This window comes from Panthera onca, chromosome E2 (assembly GCF_046562875.1).
Source record: "Panthera onca isolate mPanOnc1 chromosome E2, mPanOnc1 haplotype 2, whole genome shotgun sequence".
NCBI classification, from domain to species: Eukaryota; Metazoa; Chordata; class Mammalia; order Carnivora; family Felidae; genus Panthera; species Panthera onca.
The window spans coordinates 11828842-11852572 of NC_138353.1; the positions used below are offsets into that span (position 1 = coordinate 11828842).

At 47.8% G+C, this 23731-nt stretch overlaps 1 protein-coding gene across 4 annotated transcripts; it reads left to right on the plus strand.

Moving 5' to 3' along the window:
• Positions 1-2803: 2803 nt before the first annotated feature.
• Positions 2804-21672, plus strand: ZNF180 (zinc finger protein 180). Of its 4 annotated transcripts, none has more exons than XM_060651387.3 (5): positions 2804-2898; positions 5821-5910; positions 13411-13485; positions 17788-17914; positions 19243-21672. In XM_060651387.3, the coding sequence occupies exons 1-5, from the start codon at positions 2866-2868 to the stop codon at positions 20976-20978; spliced, it is 2061 nt and encodes a 686-aa protein (XP_060507370.3). In that variant the 5' UTR covers positions 2804-2865; the 3' UTR covers positions 20979-21672. The 4 variants fall into 4 exon arrangements, with proteins under 4 accessions (XP_060507370.3, XP_078294468.2, XP_078294467.2 ...); XM_078438341.2 differs by having other exon boundaries at positions 2832-3081; XM_078438342.2 differs by lacking the exon at positions 13411-13485.
• The last annotated feature ends 2059 nt before the right edge of the window (positions 21673-23731 follow it).

Here is a 23731-nt window from a genome sequence, read left to right on the forward strand (position 1 = left end):
AATTCCTGACATTTCAGTGGGCTAACCAGATCCAAAATAAGTATTTATTTTTAATTTTGTAAAAGTTTTTATTTTTATTTTAAATGTTTATTTTGAGAGAGAGCGAGCGAGCACAGGGGAGGGGCAGAGAGAATCCCAAGCAGGCTCCACATGAGCTCACATGGGGCTCCACCTCATGAACCATGAAATCAGGACCTGAGTTGAAATCAAGAGTCGGACCCTTAACAGAGCCTCTCAGGCGCCCCCAAAGTTTATTTATTTAAGTAATATGCTGGTGCCCCCAACATAAGTCTTAAAAAAAATCAACCACAATAACGAATTATAAGGAATTTAAGCGGGGGGCGGGGTAGAGATTACATTTCAAATAGGAATAATTTGTTAAAGGTTAGAAGTTATGTGAAGAAAACTACAGGAGTACTTTGACAACAATACTAATAATTAAAAAAAACATTTTAAATGCCATATTGTCACACAGCAGGGCTCCAACTATCAGCTTCCTTCCTGGTGGGGTGGGAATAAACATCACTGTTTTCCACAGGCAGTTAATGAGATGTTAAGGCACTTAACAAAGGGCCAGGAGCCTTTATTTATTCAAAATAAATATTTATTGAGCATCTATTATATTGCAGGTACCTTAGGATGCTGGGGCTACAGCACTAATCAGATACAAATCCTTTCCCTTATGGAGTTGACAGGCTAGTGGTGAAAGCAGATAACCGACCAAATAAATACGTAACATATATATATATGTGTGTGTATAGTGTATATATATATGAAAAATATATTCATATATATGAAAAAATATATTCATATATATGAAATATATATTCATATATATGAAAAATATATATTCATATACATATATGAAAAATATATATATATGAAAAAAAATATATATATATAAAATTCTCTTGCTGGAAGCCGAGCTATCCCAGCCTGAGTGGCAAGGCCCGGGCTGTGGACGGATTGGTGACTGCAGGGCAGCCCGACAGTGAAGCTTCTTGTCCTCCCACTTTTAGGTAATTTGGCCTTATTAAAGTACCTGGGGTATTGTCTGTTGGGGAATTGCCCTCGGCAGGCCCCCTGGGAAAAGAACCATTGGGGAAAAAATAAGGTTCCGCAAGAAATTGTGCGGCCTTACGTTTAGCCCTTGCCACCCCCTATGGAGACTTCTCTACTTACAGGAAGGATAGCCTCATGCATTTGCCAGCAAAGAGGGCCTGTAAAGGAGAGACGTATGGATCTGAAAGCCCCACTCCGGTAACTAAGGAGTGTATCTTTGGACTCAGGTCACCCTGACCCCTGGGCCCACCTGGCCCCCGGGAGGCATTCCAGATGATGATTGAACCTAGTCGGTTAAGGGACAGAATGGTTCATTGGTTCCTAGGTGCATTGCCTCTCTGAGAATGTATAAGGCGTGGGTTTCGAAGGCCCTCTTGGCCCCCTCCTGGCACCTCGGACCGAGGCAAACACTTTTGTTCTTCAAAACCACGAATGGTTCAGGGAAACAACCAAGAGGTCATGTCCCTGTAACTGTTCCACTTGAGGTGTTGAGAGATAAATGACCTTTCATGAAAGCACCAAAGCAAATACTTTATAGATAAGCATAGATACATAACAAAAACAATGAAAGAAATTAATCAATAAGCAAAGGGCAGGAGGGGACGTTATGAGAAAACAATCATGGTATTCCTTATTGGGTGATGACACAAACGAACAATTGAGAATTGGGTAATGCCAGAAAACGTAGATGACGTATGCTACAAGGAGATCACCAGCAAATATAATGCCACGTTTGCTACAATAAATCGGCCAGTTCAACACACTGTTGTTGTCTGTGTCCATTTTTATTTTTTTTTGTTTTTATGTTAGTTTTTTATTTTAGTCTTGTTTTATTTTCGCTTTTTCGCCGACGCCGTTCATCCTTCGGAAACCCCTGGACCTGCTGGAGCTGGACTCCAGCGTTCTCTACAGAAAAATGATGAGAAGGGAGGCAGGGAGTGCGTGGGGGAGTGAAGGGTTTGTAAGTTTACAATGGTTGGTGGGGGGATGCTTCTCGAGGAGGTGACATCTGCCTAAAGACCAGATGGCAAGAATCCAGTGGAATCGGCAAAGGAAGAGCCTGCCAGCCAGCATGAACAGCGTATGCAAAAGTCCTGGGGTGGGAGCCTGCCAGAGCTGCTGGTGAAGATGGAAAGGCCAGCGTGGCTGGAGCTGAGAGAGAAAAATGGCCAGAAGATGGAGGCCAAAGCAGATCAGGAGGGGGAGAGTACGATCCTTAAAGTCTCACAGGCAGGGAAAGACCTCCATTTAAAAACCAAAAGGACTCTTGCTGTTTTACTAGAATGAACTACAAGAACATATCAACATATCAGATTCTTGAAGGACTCGCCAGGAGCTCCCCGGACTGTGTAACGAACGGGTTTGTAGCCACCATCTTTGGGCTTGAGGACCAAGAAGAGACGGTGCGCACCAAGCATCTGACTAGGCAGCCGTCCCAGGAGGGGACGTCCCAGGAGGGGTTTCATGGGGATTCCGTTTTCACGGCCGTTCCTGGGCGTCCAGCCGGTCCCAGGCCAGCTTTTCCCAAGTCGGCCACTGCCCACGTATCGCACCTGGCCGTGCGGGTCCCGCTCCCCGTCTCGGCGCCGCGCAGAAACGGGGACACAGACAGTCGCGGCCCCCCGCGGGTACCCCAACCTGACACAGCTCGCGGTAATCCCCACGCTCGCCTCCGGGTGGAGCTGGAGCCCCGCCTAAGCGCCGCCCGTGCCGCTGGGGCTTCTGGGAATTGTAGTCCCGGCTCGCCGAGCCCAAACGCACTTCCGGGTTTGGCCAGAAACGCAGCCATTGTCCCGCGCGCGGATGCCTGCTGTCGCCACGCACCTGGGCTCGGAGGTCAGCCGAGTGGCCCTGCGGATGCCGAGTAGGGGAGGGGGCCGAACTGACTGAACCCGAGTCTGTCGTGTTGCAGAATCGGCGCAGGGGGCTGCTTAACCCGACTCCGTCCCGCTGCAGAGCCGTGCCGGGCCCTGAAGCTGGGACAGGCCGGTCCTGGGCCGCGAGCCCGTGGACGCCCAGGTCGGTGAGGGGCGGGGCAGCGCTGGAGGTCCCGTGCGCGCATGCGCAGGGTGTAGGTGGGAAGGTGGGTTTGGGGGTGTAGGTGGGCGACCTAGGACCTGAGCGTGCGGCGCTTCTGCGGGGTCCCGAAGTAGGTAGGGATCCTGGTGCAGCTGCAGATTCGGGAGTGCGCGAGTGCTTGATAGGGTGGTGCTCTTGTCCCAAGGCTGAAAACGCCCAGGTTGGTGAAGACAAGGCCATATGCGGGGATGTGGGGCGATCCTGAGAACCCCGCTTCCCCTCCTCCAGTGCTAGGCTGGTTTAGTGCAGGATCTGAGGACTGAAGACTGCGTTGAGAGAGTACTCGATTTCAGATTTGGAGGAGAGGGGCTCTGCCCCTATTCCTGCATTTTCAGCAGGCGTTTGAATAGGAAGCAGGACGTGGGAGGTGAGGTTCTGGGCAGTTGGCTTGGGGACCTGGGGCGCCCCCGGTAGTGGAGAGACCAGGTTTGAGTTGCAGATTCTTGCCCCAGAAGAACCAGTGCTACCTGAGCGAACTCTCTGAGAATCCCTGTTGGACTACAGATTCCTAGGTTGCAAGAGGAGCCAGGGCCTGGAGGCAGTTTCTAGGCAGGGCGCTCCCTGCTCAGGCTGGGCGTGTTGATTGGGAAGCAGGAATTTGGACTGGTGGTCCTGGGACCCCCGTAGGGTAGTGCAGGGCCTTAGGACGTTCAAGTTGGGTGCAGACTTTGGGTGGGAGGTACAGAAGTGGAGTCTGGGAGGGTCAGAGCTGCAACAGCTGCGGTGAAATTGACAGCTATTGGGGAAGGACCCCGGATGCTGCCGGCACGTTTGGGAAGTAGACAGCCCCAGGGCCTTTGCTTGGGGGCAACTCCACTTGCGGGCACGAGAATGCCCAGATTGGTAGAGGGACAGAGTCTGGGCTGTAGATTTGGACCTGGAAGGGGCTGTACTCTGTGGCATCTAGGGATCCACATTTGGGCTGGAGGAAGCCAAAAGGCTTGCTTCCCGTGGGAGCTGCTCTGTCATGAGCTGGAGAACCCTCCAGACTGGTGAGCGCCCAGGCCCTGGGGCGGACTCTGGAATTCTTTGCTCAAGCGACGGTTTGGGTGTTCTGATGTTTTGGTGGCAAGCAGGCCGTGGTGCAGGTGCCCTTAAGATCCTCACAGAGGCTTGTGGGTGCTTGAGGTAGCCCGGGTATTGAGGTGCAGAGTGCGAGATGCGTCTTCTCCTTTCAGGAGCAGGGATTGCACAAACCCACAGGCTGGGGGAGGGCCCAGGTCCGGGATGTGGATTCCGTGTGTATCCGCGGGGATGCCAGCAGGAGGAGGGAACCTAGGTGCGCGGCCCCGCCCAGTCGCTGCTGGAGCCGCAGCCTCTGGTCTTGGGCAGAACGGGGAGGCATGGGCAGTCCTAGGACCCTGGTATTGCCTGAGGATGCCCAGGTGGGTGGAGGGAGCAGCTGCAGATTCCCGGCTGCAGAGGATTAGGGCTGCGCCATGGCCCCCTGCGAATACACGTGGGTATTTGGACGGGAAACGGGAGCCTGGAGGTGGGTATTAGAGGGTGCTGGGGTCTTTGTGCAGATGGCGCCCCAGTCACCCGTGGTGGTGCCCAGGTTGGCGGGAGGACAGGATCTCCCTAGGCTGCAGGTGACCGGGAAGATACTCGGACAGGAATCTGGGCAGGTGTGGCTCAAGCAGGGGCCTGTGGATGTTAGTGGAGGAGACGGTGTGTGGGCAAGTTCAGGATATGGCTGCATGGTGAACCCGCATTACACTGAGTGAGAATCCTGGGGGTCAAGGGTGTGGGTAAGAGGGAGAGATGGGGGGTAGGGTTGGCGAGATGGCGTGTGGGGGTGGGATTTGCCAGGGGGGCTGTTCTAGTCTCACACCCAGAAACAATCGAGTTGGCAGAAAGACGGCTGAAGTCCACATTCTGGGCCTCGGAGGGGTTGGCACGAGCTGGTGTTTGTCAGGAAGCTCCCAGGCCTGGCTCTGTTGCTGATTCAGGCCGAGGGTACCCACGTTGATGGAGGGACCAAGTCTGAGCTACCCGTTCGGGGCTCAGGAGGGTTTGGGGCTGGGAATCGGGCAGGCGCTATTCTGGTAGCAGCCAGTGGACCCAGAATGGTGGAGGCACCGAGTCCTAGGTGCAGCCCAGCTCTGCGCCTGTGCTTGGCTATTTGAGCAGAAAGTGGGAGGGAGGCAGGGCACGACAGGTTGCTGGAGGGTCAGGCCTAGTTAAGGAAGGGGAGGATTCTGGGAGGGGTGGGACATTTAGTTGGGAGTGTGGTTCCGGGTCATCAATCCCAGAAGCCCTACTCCTTGCTCCAGGAAGAGATGCTGCTGGTTTAGGGCTGCAGATTCACGTCTCGGGGGAGGGAGTGCTCACTAGGCGGTCCTCGACGTGCTGGGCATCTGTGAGGCTCCCAGAAGCCCAGTGGGGCAGGGAGGGACCGATTTGTAACTGCAGATGTTGGTGGTGGGCAGGAGGCCGTGTTGGGGCCTGACTTACAGGCAGGAGGTCCGGAGGCCTGTGATAGCGAAGGAATCAGGTTGGAGCTGCAGTCTTGGCCTGGGAGAGGCGTGCGCAGCTTTTCAGGCAGAAACCTCTAGAGGCGCGCTTGTCGTGGGGAATGCGTCCTGGCAGCGGAGGCTAATCCTGGGGGGGCGGGGCGGGGCGGAGGGAGGGGACCTACGCAAGGATGCTCTGCTCAGGGCTCTTGCACCATTGCAGCTCAGGCCCTCAGGCCCCTGCCTGTGCCTGAAGGAGAGCATGGAAGACCGGGATGAGAAGCCCCCAGGGCCCCTGAAGACCGGTGCGCAGGTGAGTGGGACTTCCCCTTCCTACAGGAGACCCACAGCTTGCTCGCACCCAGGCCCCACAGCCCGACCCTCTAGGCTCCGGAGGCTGTCCTCGTTCCCTTTGCGGTGTCCTGGGAGCTCTTGATCTCCCCTGACCTTATCCTCTATACGTTCTTGGAGGCTCCCTGCATTTCCTCCCTATTTAAAAAAAAATTTTCTTTTTTTTTTAAATTTTAATTCATTTTTGAGAGAGAGAGAGACGGAGATGGAGCGCGAACGAGGGGGAGGAGGGGCAGAGAGAGAGGGAGACCCAGGATCCGAAGCGGGCTCCAGGCTCCGAGCTGCCAGCACAGAGCCCGACGCGGGGCTCGAACCCACCAGCCGTGAGATCACAGCCTGAGCTGAAATCGGACGCTTAAGCAACTGAGCCACCTGGGCGCCCCCACCTCCTCGCTATTTGAACCCAGAGAACTCTTTCTGGGAGGAATTTGGCATCCTGATATCAAAGGCCTTTAGAGTACTGATTCGTTCCCCCTTGGCCAGCAGCGCACCGTTTGCTTGGGAATGAAAAATTGGGAAGAATGTGTGAGAAGTGGCCATGCAAGGGGAGCATTAAAGTTACCTAAAGCCGTGAAACGGAATATACTGTGGCCATTGATGGGACGATACACGCGTCCCAACATACAAAGATATGTGGGATCTGTGTTCAGTAAATGGCATTTAGAAATGATCGTCTTTTTTAAAAAAGATACAGTGTGTATTATAGGAAACGTGTTAGAAGGTTATAAACACGTCAGTTAACAGAGAGTGTCAGTTACACTCCGAGGGACCTTATGTATTCATTTACTTACCTATATTTTTCTACTTTTGTGCAGCGAATTTTCAAGTTAGGAAATCAACGATCGAAAACATTTTCCTACAGTAAATGTTCTTTGAAAACATTTAATTTCTTGAAAAGTGTTAGAATTTCGCCTCCCCCTTCCTAAACGGTTCATTCCTGAAGCCAAGAGATGGGGCCGAGCTGGGTAGACGTCTGTGGTGGAGGGAGGGAGGGCTCCCTCCTGTGAGGTGTCACAGCCTGATTGGGGTGAGGAGGGTGTCCACATGTGGGGACATCGTGACCAGACAGGGTGAAAAAGGTGGCACGGAGAATCAGAGCCCAAGTGGGGTGAGGTACGTGTCCATCTGGGGGAGGAAGATATTTGTAGTGACGGGCCCAGGGCAGGTGAGAAGGGCCTCCGTAGAGGGGATGCCTCAATGTGGACAACCCGAGTGCAGTGAGGGCATCCATGCCAAGGGTGGTCCAGCATGGATGGGGTGTCAGCCAAGGCAGGGTGAGAAGTGTGTCCATGTTGGGGTTGGGGACACATCCCAGTGTGGTGTGTCACAGCCTGAGAAGATTGAGGTTCTCCGTGCACGACGGGGAGGGGGGAGCCCAGGGTGGGGTATCAGAGCGAAGGCAGGAAGTCAAGGGCATCTACATGGAGTCCAAGTCAAAGTGGGATGAGGCCACCTGCAGAGTCTGAGCCCAAGGAGGGTCGAGAGAGCCCCCGTGTCAGAGTCCAGGAGGGCCAAGGAGTGTCCGTGCGGGAGAAGGAGCGGCTGTGGAAATGGGAGATTAGTCACCCACGGGGACGTTGATCAGATGAGTAAACCTAATAAGGCTCATGGGAGCCAGTGTTCTCACAATCAGATGTGGTAAGAGAGAGCACACTGGAGTAAACCTTAGTGATCGGTGGGAGTTGTAGGTAGCGACGTGACTCGGGGTTTTCAGTATATGTAGGTGTAGAAGTACGTGGAGACGTATGGATGTCTCAATGGTGTGTGTGTGTGTGTGTGTGTGTGTGTGTGTGTGTGTGTAGAGAGACATACACATGTGTTTTCCTATTTCTGTCCGCTGTGAGGGCCCGGGAGCAGTGACGGTCTGATACCAGTTTGCACATCTGGTGCCCAGATTTCCACCCCATGCCCCAGAACTTATGGGTTTACTGTTCATAGATATTTAATGTTCCATGTTTTGCTGTTACGAATAGCACTGCTGTAAATGTCTTTGTATCTGGTTCCCTGTACAGTTGACCTCGAACGATGCAGGGTTTAGGAACACCAACCCCCTGCAGAGTCGAGAATCCATAGTTAAGTTTGACTTCCCCAAACTTAACTGCTGGGGCACGGGGTTCAGGGGGTGGGGCTCAGTCAGTTAAGCGTCCGACTCTTGATCTTGGCTCAGGTCATGATCTCACGGTTCAAGAGATCGAGCCCCGTGTTGGGTTCCACACTGACAGTGCGGAGCCTGCTTGGGTTTCTCTCTCTCTCTCTCTCTCTCTCTCTCTCTCTCTCTCTCTTTCTCTGTCTCTCAAAATAAAGAAATAAAACTTACAAAAAACAAAACAAACTTAACTGCTAATAGCCTGCTGTTGATCAGAAGCCTGACAACATCAACAGTCAACGCATACTTTGTATATGTATTATGTACACTGTATTCTTTAAAAAAAATTTGTTTTTTACATTTATTTATTTTTGAGAGACAGAGAGAGACAGAGCACAAGTTGGGGAGGGGAAGAGAGAGAAAGAGACACAGAATCCGAAGCAGGCTCCAGGCTCTGAGCTGTCAGCACAGAGCCCCATGTGGGGCTCGAACCCACAAACTGTGAGATCATGACCTAAGCCGAAGTCGTATGCTCAACTGACAGAGCCACCCAGGCGCCCCCTGCACTGTATTCTTTTTTTTTTTCCCACGTTTATTCATTTTTTTTTCAATTTTTATTTCATTTATTAATTCCAGTATAGCTAACGTAGAGTGTTATATTAGTTTCAGGTGTACAATATAGTGATTCAATAATTTTATACATTACTCAGTGCTCATCTGAATAAATATACTCTTTAACTCCCATCACCTATTTTACCCATCCCCCCACTCACATCCCCTCTGGTAACTGTCTGTTCTCTATAGTTAAGAGTCTGTTTTTTTCTTTCTCTCTTTTTATCTTTGTGCATTTTGTTTCTTTTTTTTTTTAATTTCATTTTTTATTTTTTTAAATTTACATCCAAGTTAGTTAGCATCTAGTGCAACAATGTTGCGGGAGTAGGTTCCTTAGTGCCCCTTCCCCATTTAGCCTATCCCCCCTCCCACACCCCTTCCAGTAACCCTCTGTTCTCCATATTTAAGAGTCTCTTACGTTTTGTCCCCCTCCCTGTTTTAAATTCTTTTTGCTTCCCTTCCCTTATGTTCATCTGTTCTGTCTCTTAAAGTCCTCATATGAGTGAAGTCATGATATTTGTCTTTCTCTGACTGATTTCGCTTAGCAGGATACCCTCGAGTTCCATCCACGTAGTTGTAAACGGCAAGATTTCATTCTTTTTGATTGCCGGGTAACACTCCATTGTATATATATACCACATCTTTATCCATTCATCCATCGATGGACATTTGGGCTCTTTCCATAGTTTGGCTATTGTCGATAGTGCTGCTATAAACATGGGGGTGCGTGTGCCCCTTTGAAACAGCACACCTGTATCCTGTGGATAAATGCCTAGTCATGCCATTGCTGGGTCGTAGGGTAGTTCTATTTTTAGTTTTTTGAGGAACCTCCATACTGTTTTCCAGAGTGGCTGCACCAGCTTGTATTCCCAACGTTTATTCATTTTTGAGAGGCAGAGACAGAGCGTAAGCGGGGGAGGGGCGGAGAGAGAATGGGAGACAAAGAATCCAAAGCTGTCAGCACAGAGCCTGACGCGGGGCTCGAACTCGTGAATGGCGAGATCATGACATGAGCCAAAGTCGGACGCTCGACTGACTGAGCCACCCAGGCGCCCCTGTGCACTGTATTCTTACAATAAAATAGAATAGGTTAAAGAAAACGTTATTAAGAAAATCATAAGGGAGAGAAAGCGCATTTACGGTACTGTGCTGTGTTTATTAAAAAGATCAACATGTTTATGGACCTGTGCAGTTCAAACTGGTGTTGCTTAAGGGTCAGGTGTACCCATGGGCAAGAGTTTTAGAGGGAGTTATGCATTTAAATTTATATACATACATTCACACGTTATCAAAACTACAGGTAAAGCGTGCTTTGATTGTGACCACTGGTGTTCTACTCGGAGCTAGCGACTTTGGGTGTTTTTCTGAGAATCTTAATGGCCCTTTCGCTCTTTACTTCTATAACATACAACGGAAGTAGCAAGCTGCTCATTATAATTTTCACTTTCATCACATATTTATTGATTGCCCAACCAGCGGAAGGCCCCGCGTGAGGTGCTAGGGACAAAGATGACCTAGTTCTCGCAGACGGAAATACGCTTCTTGTATATTCCAAGGCTGCCTAGGAGAAGCAAAACCATCTTCCTTCTCGTGTTAGCCATCCGTGACGTCATACCCCAAAACTTCGCAGCTTAGAACAACAACCAGCGTTTATTACCGCACATAGTCTCTGGGGTCAGCGATCCGGGGGCAGCTGGTCTGGATGTTTCTGGTGCTCAGGGTCTCCGACAGGGTTGCAGTAAATTGTGGGCCCAGGCTGATGTGAAGGCTTGACTGGGTAGGAGGACCCCCTTGCCAGCTCGTTCGCTCCCGTGGCCGTCGACGAGAGGCCTCAGTTCCCCGCTACACAGACCTCTCTCCAGGGCCGCACACAACACAGCAGCTGGTTTCTCGTGGAGCAAAGGATCTAAGAAAGGGAGGGCAGAGGGAGAGCACTTAATTGCACACAACCAAGGTGGAAGCCACGGTGTGTCTTATGTCATCTCAGAAGGGACACACCGTCACTTCTGTGACTCCTCGGTCATGCAGACCCACCCTGGTACCGTGTGCAAGGGCTGCACAGGGTGTGAATTCCTGGAGGTCAGGGTCATCGAGGGCCATGTTGGACGCTGGCTAGCACACTTCTCAACTCTGAATGTCCTTTAGTAAATTAAAAACAATTTTTTTTTTAACGTTTACTTATTTTTGAGAGAGAGAGACAGAGCGTGAGCAGGGGTGGAACAGAGAGAGAGAGGGAGACAGAATCCGAAGCAGGCTCCAGGCTCTGAGCTGTCAGCACAGAGCCCGACGCGGGGCTGGAACTCAGGGACCATGAGATCATGACCTGAGCCGAGGCCTCCCCCAGGCGCCCTTCCTTTAGTACATTTTAATCATGATCAGAAGACGCACAAGAGCTGTTGGGCCTGACGGATGTCCATGAGAGCCTTGGCAGAGAGAGCAATCAAGGGAGCCCAAGTCTCGGTACGTGAGTCCCGCGGGCCACCCCGTCGGCCATCACCTGGGAGATTTCAACGACTTACGCGTTGGAAGCGGCCGGGCCAGGGAAGATCCTGCCTGCCTTCAGCGGCTGAGACCAAAACCCTGCCAAGAGGGTGGCAGAGCCTTACCTATCCCATCATCCTCAACATTCAGAGTGGATCTTAAGTGTTATCATCCAAAACAAAACAAAAAAAACCCATAAGTGCGAGACGCTGGATGTGTTAATCAGCTTGATTGTGGCACTCATTTCACAGTGTACACATCTATTCAAAAACATCACAGGGGCGCCTGGGTGGCTCAGTCGGTTGAGCGTCCGACTTCGGCTCAGGTCATGATCTCACGGTTCGTGGGTTCGAGCCTCCCCGTGCGTTGCCGCCCATTAGGAAGGCAGTTTCTCTCTGCAGCCACGTTTCCATGCTGCATGCGTCAAAACTTGTGACTCCCGTGGGCCGTGGTCATTTTGGCTTTGTGAGTGTGGCTTGTTTGTTTTTGTTCCTTGGCCCCTGGAGCTCTTCAGTAATGCCCACGCAGCCGTTGTAAGGCAGCCTAACCATCCTGGAGTTTGTCCTGGGTACTTGTGCAGGCGACTTAGCAGCCGAGCGTTCTCATGGGGCCTTCTTTACATGGATGTGGCTCCAGCACTTAGAGGAGGGAAGGAGAGAGGGGGAGGAGGGGAGGCAGGGAGAGAGAGAGCACGGGCATATGGGTGCAGTGCTGCAGGAATGTTCTAGCAACTTAAACTCCCACCGATGGTATATGACACTCTTGACTAGTGGGCCCCCGGGGTGGGAGTCCTTACAACAGGCAGAAGAAATGCTCTGTGTGGTCAGGATTTTGGTTCCATACAGCGGTCTGAGCAAACAAGCAGATATAGAGGTATGGATAATGGGAGCCAGAGAAGGTACAAAAATGGAAAGCAGGAAGGCTAGAATCACATGTGTTCCTGAATTGTAATGAGGGGCATCAGTGTGAATTTATAGCCTCTAATATATAGAGATAGGTAGTTATAGAAATAGAGACTTGATCTTCTCTGATTTAAAGAGGTGAGCATCTGGGGCGCCTGGGTGGCTCAAGCTCAAGCTCACTTGAACTTCCGACTTCGGCTCAGGTCATGATCTCGCGGTCTGTGAGTTCGAGCCCCGCGTCGGGCTCTGGGCTGATGGCTCAGAGCCTGGAGCCTGTTTCGGATTCTGTGTCTCCCTCTCTCTGACCCTCCCCCGTTCATGCTCTGTCTCTCTCTGTCTCAAAAATAAATAAACGTTAAAAAAAAAAGTTTAAATAAAAAAAAAAAAAAAAAGAGGTGAGCATCTTTTTGTATATTTACTGGCCATTTTATTTCTTCATAGTTGAGTTGCACGCGCATTTTCCTTTGTCCCTTGTAGTGTTGAAGGTCCCTTTTTCTTACTGATCTAGAATAGGGCTTAATAAAAAAAGTCAAAAAAATTTTTTAATGTTTATTTATTTTGGGGAGAGAGAGAGAGAGAGAGAGAGAGAGAGAGAGAGAGAGAACAAACCAGAGCATGAGCAGGGGTGGGGCCGAGAGGGAGGGAGACACAGAATCTGAAGCAGGCTCCGGGCTCTGAGCTGTCAGCACAGGGCCCGACGTGGGGCTTGAACTCACAGACTGTGAGATCATGACCTGAGCCAAAGTCAGATGCTTAACTGACTGAGCCACCCATGTGCCCCCCGCCCCCAAAATACTTTTTTTAAAGTAGGTTTCACGCCCAGCGTAGAGCCCACCGTGGGGCTTGAACTCACAACCCTGAGATCAAGAGTCAGATGCTTAACCGACTGAACCACCCAGGCACCCCTAGAACAAATCTTAATAGTATAGATTCTTACTGATGGTGCCTTTGTTGGTGGCACTTGTTGCCAAACATTTTCTGAAGTTAATTTTGGAATCTTTATGATTCTTTGGTCGCACTGTAGTCTGTTTTATTTGCTTACAACTCCGCGATCCAGGAGTTCCGACCACCTGGTTGAACAGTTCTTTTCTCGCACACGGTGCCTGGAATCACTCAGCTCTGTTGCGCTGGTAGCTGGGCTGGCCTGGAAGACCGACAGAGATCTCACGCCCGTGTCTGGTGTCTCATTGCCCCTCCAGCTGTCCCCTGTCTCTCTCTCTCTCTCTCTCTCGAGCTTCCCAACGGGAGGGAGCAGACGTTTTGTAGGTGGGATGTGTGAACACAGGCGGTTTGTCGAATTCTAGCCTCCTCGCTGTGGCGGTTTCGAGCCATGACTTAGTTTCCTGGTTATTTTCCTTTTTCTCGTCTGTTTCCTGCTCAGGACTCTCTCCTTCCTCCAGAGAGTATCGTCAAGGTTGAGAAAGAAGATGCCGGGTCACTGGCCCTTCCATCCCCGGTGAGTTGGCCCTCTTTACCCTGGGAAATGTAGAAATGTGCATGTCCGCTGGGGGGCAGGGGCCAGGCTGAAGTGACCCGGGAGGTGAGCAGAAAGGGAGGAAACAGATATGCAAGTGGGCATCGTTTACGAAAACTTGGTTAGTTATCATGTAAAAGATTGCAGAGAGTGATAGCTACAAGTTTGAGGCAGAGGGGCTCTTTTTTTATTATTTTTATTTAGAAAATATTTTTTAAATGTTTATTTTTGAGAGAGAGAGAGACAGAGCAGGGGAAGGGCAGAGAGAGAGGGAGACACAGAATCCGAAGCAGGTTCCAGGCTCCGAGCTGTCAGCACAGAGCCCGATGCGGGGCTCAGACTCACAAACCGCGAGATCGTGACCTGAGCCAAAGTCGGACGCTTAATCGACTGAGCCCCCCACGGGCCCCTCTCCCTTCATTTCTGGATCTACCAGAAAGAGTCCAGTTTGATGTCACCCTTTTTTCTTTAAAGGATTAAAAAGATTTGACTCTGTTTACGCGGTTTCAGGGAAGGATTAAGTGGAGAAAAATAAGTTAATCAAGAGAGGGAGGAGATACAAACTAAAAAGGAGAGTCCCTGATTAGCACCAGAGAAATTCATTCAGGGCGTGTGTGAACTTGTCGGCTCTACAGAGGAGGAAGGACCCGTTCAGGAAGAATGGGGCTGAGGGAATTCTTCGAAGGCTTGGGTTTTTCTCTGTGAGCAATCTGGTCGTTATCGGTGGGGCCTGAGGGCGGCACTTGGAATGGAGAGGTAGGTGCCTGACATGAGTGGAGAAGGCTGAAAACAGTAGTGTTGTATTATGAGAGACAGGCAGCTCCAGGAGGTATAACAGGGTTGCTGGCCAGTCTGAAAGGATCATTATGAGGTAGAGACCATTAGTAGTGTCCCATCCAGCTGCTTTTGTGAGTTCTCTTTCCCAGTGGCATTCCGGAACCTTCTTTCCATTGGTCATAAGTTGACATTCAGATTCATTTTTGCAGCCAGGGTACCTTCAGCGAAAGTCCCATAAGGCAAGATACTATTTGAAGGGGGATTTTTGAACGTATCCAGTAGAAAGATTAAAAGGAATGCCCCCTGGACTCTACACTGAATAATTACGATGGAAAAGATAACAGGGGCACCGAATGGAAAGGAAAAGAATATAGACCAGCAGACAGTAATAGGGGATACTCGAATCGAGGAAGGGCCCCAGACTGTCAAAGCACGAGAAGAGAGAGGGAGAGATTATGCGGAGTGTTGTAATCAGAGGTGGGCCGTTCCATGGGTGTGACTTGAGAGGGGGATTCCTCTCAAGTGTCTCAAGGGATCTGGGGATCTCAAGGTCTGGGGGCTCACGCTGAGAGTGGGGTGCCGAAGAGCGATTCTCAGGGCCGGGAGTTGGGCCAGCGCGAGGCATCGATGCCTGAGGGCACGTGTTAGGCAGAGTTGAGGCTGCATCCCAGCCTCCGACTTCAAGCGTACGTGTTCGTTTCTCTATCCTTCTAGCTCTTCGTCTGTAAAAATGGTGCCGCTGCTGGCATTTTCTCACAGGGGCCTTGTGAGAATAGTTCACAGCCTGATGCCGCCCGGGAAGTGCGTCGTTGACGTCACTCAGTTTCATATGATTGTCAGGGACCTCTACAACCGGATGCTAGAGACAGGGCAGGCTGAGACCATACAAGTTCTTGAAGTAGAGGGTAAATCCCAGGTATTGTAAGTCTTCGGTGGGTGGGGCTTGGTGTTCAAGGGGTTGGTAGGACAAATGTCCAAGAAGTAAGGTAAATGGCGTGAGTTTCAGTGTAGCTGAGAGGACACGCACCCTCCCCCTTTGATGCTGAGCGAACCGGAGCCTGTGAGGTTTGCAGAGGAGGGGTCTTTGCGGGGGAGGGGGTAGGCGTAGGTTTCCATTAACACAGGGATGTAGAGGGAATGTTTGGTAACGATGTTGAAGCTGTAGGATTTCGTTACTACAGAAGTAGAGGTCCCAGGGGCACGGTTGAAGGGCTCGGGAAGGAATTTTGAGGAGTGGGAGGTTTGGGGCAGGTGAGAGGAAGGACAGAATAAGTGGGGATAAAGCCAGTATCCACACATCGAAAAGCTTTTCAAATGGGTGTGTGATAAGGGATACCCACTTGACTTAGTTGGTTGAGCGTTTTACTCCGGCTCAGGTCACGATCTCACGGTTCGTGAGTTCGAGCCCCGCGTCGGGCTCTGTGCTGACAGCTCAGAGCCTGGGGCCTGCTTCGGATTCTGGGTCTCCCTCACTCTCAGCCCCTGCCCCACTCGTGCTCTGTGTCTCTCTCTCTCAGAAATAAATGAACGTTAAGAAAAAAAAAATTCAAATGGGTGTGCAATAGGCCTGATGAGATCCAGGTGTGAGAGAGAACCTAAACCAGAATTTGGCCCCAAAGTCAGATTATTTTGATCGATGGTGAAGTCTGTTGAGACTACAGATTCACTCATTGAAATCACTTGCCGAGTATGTGTTTCTTGTCTACGGTACACCAATATGCTGAGCCGCTTTGCAAACTATCAATACCCTGCCCCTGCCCTCACGGATTGCAGCCTAGTGACGTAGATGGCCGTTGCACAAATGAGCAGACTCAACGGTGTGGGGAGTCTTAGGAGAGAAACCCGTGGGACCTTCGGAACACATAGCCGGGGCTGGAGTGGGGGTAGCGGTGCTAATCTAATCCGGCATTGTTTATTTGACATGTGAACAAGCTTGATATTAAAGGGACCTACATTGAAGAGTGAAGGGGAGTGTTTATAAAAAGGAAGTGTGGATTGGAGCTTGGAAACCAGTACCTAGAGAGCCACGTTCGACACGGGTGGCAGTGTGCGAATGATATTTCTGAACGCCGTTTTGGGTTAATTATGAACCCCTCTGAGATTTTGGTGAAACTTACAGGTCCTGACTTAGAAAAATGCAGGTGCGGCAGCATTTTGCGTGGAGTTTCACGGGCTTCCGGGGACCGTGTGTCCTATTCACGAACACAGCTTAAGGATACCAGGTCTATCTAGAAAGTCCTTTAGCGGCAAGTGGCGTTCCACTTCCCTGGGTTTTGCTGCCTTTGGCTAAATACAGATCACCCTCAGCACTTTATTGGATCAAAATTCCTGCCCAGTAGGCTTGGAAACGGGTCCTTTCTTGCTTAGAGGAGGCAGTCCAAGCCCCCCTCTCCATGTCAGTAACGACAGCGCGTCTGTCTCTTAAAGGCTCTACGTTGCAGCTCTGAGTGTGGACAAAATAGAACTGTCGTCGGAGGACTGAGAGCTCAGGGTAACAGTCACATTGGCTGTCACTTAATTTTTTTAGAGTTCTCAAACCTGATAACCTTAATAATTTTCCAGCCGTTTTCTTTTTTGTTCGGGAAACTGCCAATAGCTTTTCATATATCGTCACAGTTAATTTACTGAACAACCCTATGAGTTGGGAATGATTAAGCCTAATAAATAGAAGTGGGATGGGGCACGTGGGTGGGTCAGTCAGTCAAGAGTCCGACTCTTGATTTTGGCTCAGGTCATGATCCCAAGGTCATGGGATCCAGCCCTGCTTCAGGCTCCGTTCTGACAGTACACAGCTTGAGGTTCCCTCTGTCCTTCTCCCTCTGCCCATCCCCCCCCCCCAAATAAATAAATAAACTTTAAAAAAATGGGATAAACTCAGCTTAGAAGGCAGATGGTCAGATTAGATATATATTTTTAAAATGCAGACCTGTGCTCTTAATAGATGAGAAAACCCATTTCTTCCAAATCTGGCCCACCGCCTGCTTTTGTAAGTAAAACTTTATTATAATACGGTCACGCCCATTTGTTTATATATTTTTTGTGCCTGCTTTCTTGCTGGAGGAGGGCTGAGTGGTTGTGATAAAGACTGCATGGCTTACAAAGCCTAAGATGTTTACTCTCTCACCTTTGACAGAAAAAGTATGCTGACTCTGTTTTGTTCCATTTGGGGAATTTGGAGAGACTTCGTTACTGGCAATTCTATATTCACCAGTGCAAAAATCAGAACGAGCATTTTGTTCAAGGTGAACAAGAGAGGAAACAATTTATATCTGTTTTTATCCGTTGTTCCTCTTTGGGGTTGTATCAACAGATCCAGCATCCAAAACCCAAAGGGGTTTCCCTAAAAGGCACCTGTACACCTTGACTAGATTCCTTTGGACACTGTCAGCCTCAGGACAATTTCCAGGCCATCAAGTTTTCCTTCTTCCCTTTGTCAGTCTTTTCCTCCTTTATGAACATTGGAAGGAAGTGATGCCCAACTGAGCAGGAATGTGTGTCCTGTTTTAGGAAGGAGAGAACTTCAAAATTGTGACTGTGGACTTCACTCAGAAGGAAGAAGGCACTTTGAACCCTGTTCAGAGGACCCTGGACAGAGATGTGATCCTAGAGAACCACAGGGACCTGGTCTCTTGGGGTAAGAACACAGTCCCCTTTAACGAAGTTTGTGTATTGAAATGATTTCCATTGATAACTATGGAGTTCGGAGGCCAGAATGATTTTGACCACACATAGACTGTGTTTGTGCTTTTTATTCCCCAGTGAAGATTCAATTTTAATGCATAGGGTAGCAAAAGTACAGCTTCTCAGGTTTGAGCTTGTTCAGTCTTCATGGTTCCTAAAGGCCAAAGACCGGGACCAAATTCTGCAGTGATTTTCTTTTGTCCCCAGCCCCAGACACCCCAAAGCCTGTTTAGTTCCCCATCTGCTTTTCAAACCAGATGCGGTCTCCTCATGGGAGCCAGGAGATGAATACAAACATTTCCTAACATACATATCCAGGTGAGAAACCGACACTTAGGAGTCAGTACATATATTGAAGATTTGTTTCAAAAATCCCCATCGGGCATGCCACATGTGTCTCCATTTCCCACTCCTATTCGACTGTATACGTTGCCACTTTTTCCAGAGGAACTCTCTGTTGCTTGACCTAGTAACCACACGGGCTTCTGCTTCCGGGCTGATCTCCATTCTCTCTCACTTGGAACCCCAGGAATCCATCAGGCTGTAATAATTGCTTCTAAAGCATTTGGGGAACCTGGGATAACAGTGCTCTCACTCTTTTTCCTGATTCACAAAGTAGTTTGCCCATGTCCTACTGACACAGACTATTCTAGCACGTTTCGTGCCTCCAGCAGCGTAGATACTATCCTGTACTTCAGTGAGCAAGTGTCTAGCACTAAAGAGGGTAGAAAGGACTCTTTTTTTGCTAAGGTTTGCACAATTGTTTGTTATTTTGTAGGTTCTATATGGGTGATCTTACTTTGGAATATGGAGGTATTTGGCATTTAAAATATTTTTTATTCAGCAACACTGGGATTAAATAGTTTTTTGGTTTTTTTTTTTAATGTTTATTTATGTTTGAGACATAGCACAGGCAGAAGGGTGGAGAGAGGAGGCATAGAATCTGAAGCAGGCCCCAGACTCCAAACTGTCTGCACAGAGCCCGGCGCAGGGCTCAAACTCATGAACTGTGTGATTATGACCTGAGCCAAAGTCAGACGCTTAACCAACTGGGCCACCCAGGCGCCCCAGTAGTTTTATTGGGCTACTGGTAGTTCTCAATGGGCTGTGGTGGTTCTTTGCTTGCTGCTTCTTCCCACCCTTCTCTTGTCTTAATCCAGGTTATAGGTCCATAGCTGAAAACAAATCCACCTATATTTTGCATACTTTCTTGTCAGCTTTTTCCCAATATTCCAACTCTAACATTGTTTGGCTAGGATGTTTTATTTTGCTCTCTTCTAGACTTGGCAACTGCACTTGGAAGAAGAGAATCAACATCAAAGCAGAACATTTTTGATGACGAACCATTCCACGGAGTGAAGCTAGAAAGGTTGACAAGAGATGATCCTTGGTTAGCTTCATGTGAAGAAGTTCGAGATTGTAAGGACCAGTTGGAGAAGCAACAGGAAAAACAAGAGAGACTTTTGAAGGAAATGGCCTTTACTCACAGGAAAGCTATTACTTATGAGAGAGTCTGTAAAAATGATGAACTTGAGGAGAAGAGTGGTCTGAATCCCAGTCTTCTCTCACCCCAGATGATATCCATAAGAAACCATTTTCATAAACATGCCTCACATGTAAAAAAATTGCATTATAATCCTATTGTTAACAGTCATCAGGTGATTCATGACAGTGAGAAACTCTGTGACAGTAATGAATGTGGAAACCCCCACCAGAACATTCACCTTATTCAGTTTACAAGAACTCAAACAGAGGCTAAATCCTATGGATTTAGTGACAGTATTCAATCTTTTAGCAATGATGTACCCTTAAATATACATGAGAAAATACATGCCAGAGGAAGATCCTTTGACTTTGAGGAACGTGGGCAAGTTTTGAACCACGGTATATCCCATAATGAACAACAGAGAATCCCTGTTGAAGAGAGTCAATATAACTGTAGTAAAACCTCCCAGAGTTCATCCATTGCTCAAAACATGAGAAATTCTGAAGAGAAACCCTTTGAATGTAATCAGTGTGGGAAATCCTTCAGCTGGAGCTCTCATCTTGTTGCACATCAGAGAACTCACACAGGGGAGAAACCTTATGAATGTAACGAGTGTGGGAAATCCTTTAGCCGGAGCTCTCACCTTGTTTCCCACCAGAGAACTCATACTGGAGAGAAACCTTACAGATGTAATCAGTGTGGGAAGTCTTTCAGCCAGAGCTATGTTCTTGTCGTGCATCAGAGAACTCATACTGGAGAGAAGCCTTATGAATGCAATCAATGTGGAAAGTCCTTCAGGCAGAGCTACAAACTTATTGCACATCAAAGAACTCACACTGGAGAGAAGCCCTATGAATGCAGTCAGTGTGGGAAGTCGTTCATCCAGAGCTATAAACTTATTGCACATCAGAGAATTCATACGGGCGAGAAACCCTATGAATGCAATCAATGTGGAAAGTCCTTTAGTCAGAGTTACAAACTTGTTGCCCATCAGAGAACTCACACAGGGGAAAAACCCTTTGAATGTAATCAGTGTGGGAAATCCTTCAGCTGGAGCTCTCAGCTTGTTGCACATCAAAGAACTCACACTGGGGAGAAACCCTATGAATGTAATGAGTGTGGAAAGTCTTTCAACCGCAGCTCTCACCTTGTCATGCATCAGAGAACTCATACTGGAGAAAAACCCTACGAATGTAATCAGTGTGGGAAGTCTTTTAGTCAGAGTTACGTTCTTGTTGTACATCAGAGAACTCATACTGGAGAAAAGCCCTATGAATGCAATCAGTGTGGGAAGTCCTTCAGGCAGAGTTCATGCCTTACTCAACATCAAAGAACTCATACTGGGGAGAAACCCTACGAATGTAATCAGTGTGGAAAAACATTCAGCTTGAGTGCTCGACTCATTGTACATCAAAGAACTCATACTGGAGAAAAGCCCTTTACGTGTAATCAGTGTGGGAAAGCTTTCATTAATAGTTCTAAACTTATTAGGCATCAGGCAACTCATACTGAGGAGAAACCCTATGAATGAATGTAACAAGTTTGGAAATCTTTTAGCCAGAGTATATTTCTTTTTCCTTTCCTTTTCCTTTTTCTTGCATGTCTTCCTCCCTCCCTCTTTCTCTTCCTCTTTCTCTTTCTTTTCCTCTTTCTCTTCAATTTCTTTCTTTCTTTCTTTCTTTCTTTCTTTCTTTCTTTCTTTCCTTCCTTCCTTCCTTCCTTCCTTCCTTCCTTCCTAGCTTGCAGTCAGCCTTCTGTCGTGTATCTGGAAATTCATTCTAGAGAAGAAAGAACAATGAGTCATATACTTTACTTAGCAATTCCATATCAAAAAATCAAACTTGGCATTTATGACACATTGTCACATAAGTAACAAATATTGGCACTTTTCCTTGCAGAAAGCACTCCAACTTGAATCTGAGAAAATTACCACTTGCTATGGAGTGATTGTGAGTGAAGTAGAGCTCTTTAGCAATAAAGAGTAAATGAGAATGCACACACTGGTGGGCTTGTTGTTGAGTAGATTGGAAAACTGCTATAGTATTAGAAGCTAGGCTGGAAAACAATATTTCAGTATCATTTTATGACACGATTTCCCCGGTAGCTACTTTGTAATCCATTTTATGCAGTGCTTTCTATTATATGTGAAGATTTCTTTAAAAATAGGATATGGCTATGATATGAAGTGAAAAAAATGCAGGCCAAGAGAATCGAACATTAATTTCTAGAACCATTGTGATATTTGTGTATGGATCAGAATTGAAAGGGATTCTGGGTGTATCTGATTTTTAGGTTTATGCCTGGTTTTCTTCTTTTTTGGAATGTGTGCTATTTTACTATACTAAGTAATATGAGGAGTAAAAATTAAAAACAAAAAGTAAACCAAAGATTTCCATCTTTGACCATTTAGGAAAGACTAGGTGGCTGAATAGAGATCCCACAGGGTTCTGAGATTTCCATTTGGATTAGCTTGAGCAGGTCACTCCTTAGAACTTAGATTCCCAGAGATTTTCCTCATTGAAAATTAAATGTTTCCCTGGCAATGGGATACTGGAAATTTAGGCCAGAAGGGGTCCTGTATGAGCGATGGAGAATACACAGGCTGTGCAAAGGGCATTTTAAAAAATATTTCCAAAGCAGTATAAAGGAGCTCTATTTTAAGGGTCCTACCTCTCCCCTCTCCCCGTGCCATGCAGTCTTGTCTTCTTTCCTCTGGGATGTATTCCCTAATATGAAAATCTTATGAGTGGGAGGGCACTATCACGGCTAAGTGCTCATCACCTAAATTATGTTTGCAAGAGTGATTTTAGGCAAGATTTGTAGCTATTGGTTGGATTGTAAGATGTGGTTCACATGTCTTTCTGGCCTTTGCCCCTAAATCTTGAATTCTAATCCTATGGATTATCATGGACCTGACACCTCTGATCCTAGAGAGTTAATAAAAAGTAAGCAGAGAGGGGCACCTGAGTGCTCAGTTAAGCATCTCTTGACTTTGGCCGGGTCATGATCTCCTATTTGTGAGATCAAGCCCCACTTCAGGCTCTGTGCTGAGCGTTGTGCCTGCTTGAGATGCTGTTTCCCTCTCTGCCCTTCCCCTGCTTGTTCTGTCTCTCTCAATAAATAAACACTTAAAAAAAAAAAAAAAAAAAAAAAAAAAGGAAGCTGAGAGTTGAAATGGGAGACCAGAGAATAGATGTGAGTTCCCTGGAGGAAAAAGGAGAAACCATAAGTGACATCTGACAGTGGTTGCCCTTAATAAAATTCTGTCCCCATGCGATGATGCTAAGTGGAGCCATCTCTGTGAAGATTAAGCCAGAGTACAGCACACATAGCAATGACAAGTTCTGGGGAATGGTTGTTGATGGCTAGAAAACTGGCTTCACGCACACCCTGAAAGATCTTCAGTCAATGAATGCACAGAGGAATAGCAGGTGTTTTCCGCCCATTGCCTTTTGGGGACAACATAAAATTGTCAAATACCCTAATTTAGCAACAGGACCTGAATAGGCTTCCTCCCAAATTATAGATGAAACTAATGCCTGTGCTAGGATAATTTTCTTTCTTTTTAAAAAATATACATACGTTTAAAGTAATCTTTACACCCAACGTGGGGCTCAAACTCATGACCCTGACATCAAGAGTTGTATGCTCTACCGATTGAGCCAGCCACGTGCCCCAAGGATGGTTTTCATTGGACATGGTGAATCTTCCTTTGAAGGCAAGAAGCCATGATTGTACAAATGAGTAAAGCCAGTGCGTCTCAGAATGAGGGCTCTGAATATTTCAAGTTTGGAAGGTGATTTACTGGAAATTAATCTCTTCAGTAAACATTGAAAATAATTCATTGAAAGTGAAATTTTTAAAACTGCAAAAATTTTGGGGAGAGAGAGAGAGAGAGTGTGTGTGTGTGTGTGTGTGTGTGTGTGTGTGTGTGTATTTTGGGCCAGTTTGAATATGTGAGTCGTCTTTGTGCACCAAGTCATAAGGTTACATCAGTTCCTGGGAGGTGACTTACATTTGCCAAGTACACTGAAGTAAGATAGTCAATTAATAAATAAAAATATTAATTTATATAATTTACTCAATACTTTCCTTTGTAGGAAAGGTATTCTTTTAATTTAAAGGTAGTCAACCAAAAATAAGTTAACTGCATGTGACAACAGGCCAAAAATATGTAATTAAACTTCTGAACCTAAAATTTCTGGTTAAAAGGGAATCAGTAGCTTGATTTTAATGGCATATATGTGGCATTTATATATATAATGATGTGTGTCGTATATATAT